General features: G+C 39.4%; 1 protein-coding gene across 1 annotated transcript; it reads left to right on the forward strand.

The window, feature by feature from the left end:
• Positions 1 to 1,968: 1,968 nt before the first annotated feature.
• On the forward strand, positions 1,969 to 4,869 carry LOC121998269 (probable protein phosphatase 2C 47). The gene is made up of 4 exons (XM_042553109.1): positions 1,969 to 2,886; positions 2,996 to 3,190; positions 3,330 to 3,535; positions 4,094 to 4,869. Exons 1-4 carry the CDS (start codon positions 2,704 to 2,706, stop codon positions 4,650 to 4,652), a joined length of 1,143 nt encoding a protein of 380 aa, XP_042409043.1. The 5' UTR covers positions 1,969 to 2,703; the 3' UTR covers positions 4,653 to 4,869.
• Positions 4,870 to 5,611: the final 742 nt, after the last annotated feature.

Raw genomic sequence — 5,611 nt, forward strand, 5'->3', positions numbered from 1 at the left:
GCCACCTCATGACTGTAGAGGTTATGAGAGGTGGTATATAAAGGAGGGGCCTTCTCCGTTGGCGAGATATGTGAGGTTACATTAAAATTACTCTCAATTACACTCGGCTATCCACACTCATCTACTATTTTTATTTTTGCTCGACCAACATACTGATTTGAGCGTCGGAGAGCCTACGCCAAGGACCCCTCCCCTAGTTTTTGGCGCTGACGTCTTGTCTGCTCTATTTGGTGTGTGCAGAGAGGAAGACGAAACCCCCTTTTCTCTAATTCAAAATCTTCACGCAGTCAACAACGCAATTACCTTTTCTAAATCTTATATCCTTAATACATATATTATATTCCGTGAGTACCTTCTTTTTTAGTTTTATATATTTTTTTTAGCTTGAACACTATAACTCGACTCTTAAACCTTAGAGGTAAAATCTAATTGGCTTAATCCCAGAGCTAAAAAAGTAAAAATATTATTAGGCACCCTATATATACCCAATGAGCATCGATCCTCATAGGTCCAGGCACTCTAATTCTCAAAAGTAAATCGGGGCGCACGTAGGTGCACCTAGGCGTCCGGAGGTGTAGTCAGGCACCCAAACCTATGAGAGTTGCCTAGGAGTATGTATCGAACGGGTGTGCAGGGTATCACAGCTATATATAATTTTTTTTACCCTGCACACTCATTCGGTGTACATTCCTGGGCAACCCTCACAGGTCCGGGTGCCTGGGTGCACCCCAATTCTTAAAAGTGAATTAAGGCACTCAAAGGTGCACCTCGGGCGTCTGGGTGCACCCCCGAGCACTCCGATTCTCAAAAGTAAATTAGGCACTCAAAGGTGCACCTCGGGCGCCTGGGTGCACCCCCGAGCACCTCGATTCTCAAAAGTAAATTAGGGCACTCAAAGGTGCACCCCGGGCGCCTGGACCTGTGAGGGTCATCCAAGAGTGTGCACCGAACGAGTGTGCAGGGTTGAGAATTGGGACGTCTGAGAGTAGGGGTGCAATCGAGTCGAACCGAGCCGAACTCTTGAATGTTTGAGCTTGGCTCGTTTAAAATTAAGCCGAGCTCGAACTTTATTTAATGAATATATTCATAGCTCAGAGCTTATTAGAACTTTTATCGAGCCTAAACAAGCTTAATAAATATAAATCATAAATTTAAATATTCATTAAAAACTAAATTATATATTTAGAGAAAATTATAATAATATTATTAAAATTTGTAATTTTATTCTAATAAATAAATTTAATATATTTGTCTATATTTTTCATAAGTAGAGTGTAAAATCTATAAATTCAATATCAAAACTATTATTATTTTTATTTAAAAATTACTTAATGAGCTTAACGAACGTGTTCACGAGCTAACGAGCCGAATATTGTGAAGCTTGAGTTTGGTTTATTTATCTTAACGAGCCTCATTAAACGAGCTCAAACGAGCTTTTATCGAATCAAGTTTCGAATAGTTCGCGAGCGACTTGGTTCATTTACACCCCTATCTGAGAGTGCACCTAGGTGCCCAAACTTGTGAAGATTGTCCAGGAGTGTGTATCGAATGGATATATATAGGTGCCCAAACTTGTGAAGATTGTCCAGGAGTGTGTATCGAATGGATATATATATATATATATATATATATATATATATATATATCATTTATTTTTTGATTTGCTAAAAAAAATTTGTTCTTTAAGATCCTAAAACGTGCAGATAGATTTAGCGATTAGAAAATTGAGTTTAATCAGCTAATCCACAAAAGTTAGTTAAACTATAATTCATAGTTAGTTAAACTATAATTAATTATTATATATCTGGTTTGTAAGTGTCCGGTGCAAACAACGTGCTTGTCAACTCTCGCGATGCCACAGTACATCGACACGTGTCTCTCCACGGACCCTTCCTCTATTATGCAAGAGGAGACCGGGTGACCTGCGGTTGCCGGTCCGTGGCTTCCGCTATTAGTGACGCGCATTTCCCCTCTTCGCATCTCATTCTCATAGCTGTTTCTTCCTCCTCAATTTCCACAATTGAAATTCTTCGAGCTCTGCAAGGAAAGGAAAGGAACGGAGAATGCTGATTTATGATCCTTGAGTGCATCTTCTCTAGATCGATTTTGGTTCTTCCTTCAGATTTTGATGCATTGTGGTTCTTACTCTATAATGTGTTGGTTTTCCGGCTTCAATCCGTCCATGTTCTGTGTCGGTATTGCTAAAGTTGAAGTTTTGGAGAGTTTTTTTCTCAGGTTTCATGTTAATGTAGAACAGTTTGGTAGTCTTTGAACTTTTTCTCTCTCCCTGAAATGAAGAATATCTGTTGAGGATTTTGATTCGAGTTAGGAATTGTTAGGGGATTTGTTTATAAATGGTCGTTTAGGTTTGTCAACGTCCTGATCTCAGCTACTCTTTGGATTTTGTTTGCTTCTGTTCGTGGAAAATAAAATTCCATTCTCCGGGGTTGAGTCCTGTGGTTGAGCCCTAGGTGGTTTAGGTTGTGGGGAGATCATATTGGTTCTAGTTAGATCTGTGTAGCGACGACAATGTCCTGTTATCTTTGTGCCTAGTGTTATTATTTTCCAAAATGTTGCGTATAATATTAGTACATTGATCATTGATCAAAGATATTCGTTTGCAAATTGGTACTGCTGCTTGGAAGATTTCTAGGAATTATTTCTTCAGTTTCTGCACCATTACGTTCATGGTTTACAAGGATTATGGCATCGGGCTCCAAATCCTCCCCACCATTGACTACGGACGAAAATCTGGGAAGCAAAGAGCCTTCCATTTGTGGTGGCAATGAAGATCCTGAATCATCAGAGACAATGAAGGAAGGGAGAGATCGGAAACCCCCTCGACATCTCTCAGTTATTCGCCATTCTGCGAGCACTGCTCGCCTGGTCCGTCCTACCAAACTAGTGTTCTTCCCCTTTAGATTTATGCAAATTAAATTGAATACAATTTTGTCATGTTAAGATTCTGGTATTCCAATTTTCTGAGCTTTTATAGGGCTTCGATTTGGGGACTCTTGCCTTGATGTCTCCTCCAGAATGTCAATCTGGTTTCTTACCTCTGTTCCGATCAGGAAGTTGCTCAGAGATCGGGCCGAAGACAAGAATGGAGGATGAATACATCTGCATTGATAATTTAGTTAGCTATCTTGGGTCTCCTACCAATTTCCCATCCCCTGGTGCTTTTTATGGGGTGCGTTTCAGTTATCAGTAGTTAAATTTTTTGTGCATACATAGAGTTCCTGGTTCATATACCTTCGTTAATAACCTGGTCATTGTTTGGTTTAGAAATCCTTTTTGTTTTGCTGATATTAAACAACTTCTAAATGCAGGTTTTTGACGGGCATGGTGGTACTGATGCTGCATGTTTTGTTAAAAATAATATCCTTAAATACATAATCAATGACGATCATTTCCCTGTTAGCGTGGATAAGGCATTAAAGAGTGCATTCATTAGAGCTGATTATGCACTGGCTGACTCCCCTTCACTGGATCGCTCATCTGGGACTACAGCACTTGCTGCTCTAATATTTGGAAGGTAATGTCTAAGCTACATCCTTGCAAACTTCACTTTAGTGTTTTCAGATGTTAATCTTCAGTATGCATTATGTAATCACTATAATCCATTGTGATTAACTCTAACCTAGTATTGGTAGTTTAAGCTTGCTCATGAGTAGTTGTCATCATATTGGTGGGCATTATTGTTGTGAAGATGTCTCTGTATATTACATCATTAAATGCTTGAATACGATCTTCTTCTTAAGACATCTGCATGTAAAGTTTTAAAGGTGCTTGAGCATGGAATTCCTTGCTTAATGTTTCTTTTATTTTTGGTACAAGAAATTGCTTGGTTTCAAAATGTGAGCTTCAGAGTTGACCGAAATAACAAAGTCCTATTGATGTTTTGGTATACTATAGAACACCTACATTTGTAGTAATTTTCTGTTGAAATGGCAATGCCCTATTGATATTTTGGTATACTCTTGAACATCTACATTTATAGTAATTTTCTGTTGACATCTTGGTATACTCTGATTTTTTTCTTCTTGAATGAGTTGCTTATATGCTTATGAATCCTTTATTTACTCCTTTGTAGGTCACTGCTCATCGCTAATGCAGGTGACTGCCGAGCTGTATTAAGCAAGCGTGGTCGAGCAATTGAACTTTCAAGAGACCATAAACCTAATTGCAAAATCGAACAAGTGAGAATTGAGAAGTTAGGTGGCAGTGTTTTTGATGGGTATCTCAATGGCCAATTATCTGTTTCAAGGGCTCTTGGTGACTGGCACATGAAGGGGCTCAAAGGTTCTTCCTACCCGCTAATTGCCGAGCCAGAGTTGCAGGACACGATCCTAACAGAAGAAGATGAGTTTTTAATCATAGGATGTGATGGCCTTTGGGATGTCATGAGCAGCCAGTGCGCAGTCACTATAACGAGAAACCAGCTTACGGAACACAATGATCCAGAGAAATGCTCTAAAGAGCTTGTGCGTGAAGCGCTCAAGCGGAACACCTGCGACAACCTTACTGTTGTGGTCGTTTGCTTTTCACCAGATCCTCCCCCGCGCATCGAGATCCCACGAGCACGAGTCCGTAGGAGTATTTCATTAGAAGGGTTGCATGTCCTGAAGGGAGCTCTGGACAGCAACATTTGATGTTCAACTTCAAATTCTCTCCATTTAGAACCTCCCAAGACTGGAGAGGTTCAACATTTTTGGCATCCTTGGCAAAATAAATCATGTCGGCTCTTGTATGTATGTTCAATGAGGTTGTAGGTAAATTTTGTAGACTCGAAACATAATTCATCATGATGTAAACCCGATACAGCTGGTAATATATCAATCGGTAAATAGTCTTTACTGATTATGAAGATGATTGCGGAAGATCCTTTCAAAAGTTGTTTGAGTATCAAGTCTGCCATTCTTTGGGCTTACTCATTGCTGTAAAGTTCAGTAATCTTCATCTGCTACTAGCAATCAAGGCCAATCTCAAGCCAGTTGCCATAGTTGAAACCTCCACTGCTTAATGCCACCTACCATTCTTCTATCAACCATATCCAATGTTCAAGCTGCCTCATCGACGACTTTCATTTAAGCCTCTTGAATTTCCTCTTAAACCCACTGAAAAACCTTACAGATCCATTACGAAGAGAATAAATCCTTGCCTTGTTTTATGGATCTGACCTGTTGGGTTACATTAATGATACGTATTTAGGTACTGCCATATTAAATGGGACGAGTATAAACTTTGGACAAGGCAATTATGTCATTAATTGATACCACAGTTGCTCATATCACTGCAATACAGCAATTGCCAAGCAAGCCAACAAATCATGGCCAGAATGGAAATGGATAAAATTGACTCCAATATGAATGAAAAATAGTCTCACATTAGAACTTTTATTAAATGAAAGCTTCTCTTTTGCATATGTGCCCATGCCGCCAAAAATGGTCATCTCGTTTGCTACATAGCTATACTCCAATGTGTCATCCTTCACCATTTGCCCACCAAGTTCATCTTTTATCAGGTTGCTCTAGAGTTTAATGCAAGTCTTTTGTACCTTAAATGCACTAAGTTCTCTAAAATTGCTCCAACATGTCATCCTTTTATGTTC

This window comes from Zingiber officinale, chromosome 6A (genome assembly GCF_018446385.1).
Source record: "Zingiber officinale cultivar Zhangliang chromosome 6A, Zo_v1.1, whole genome shotgun sequence".
In the NCBI taxonomy this organism is placed as follows: domain Eukaryota; kingdom Viridiplantae; phylum Streptophyta; class Magnoliopsida; order Zingiberales; family Zingiberaceae; genus Zingiber; species Zingiber officinale.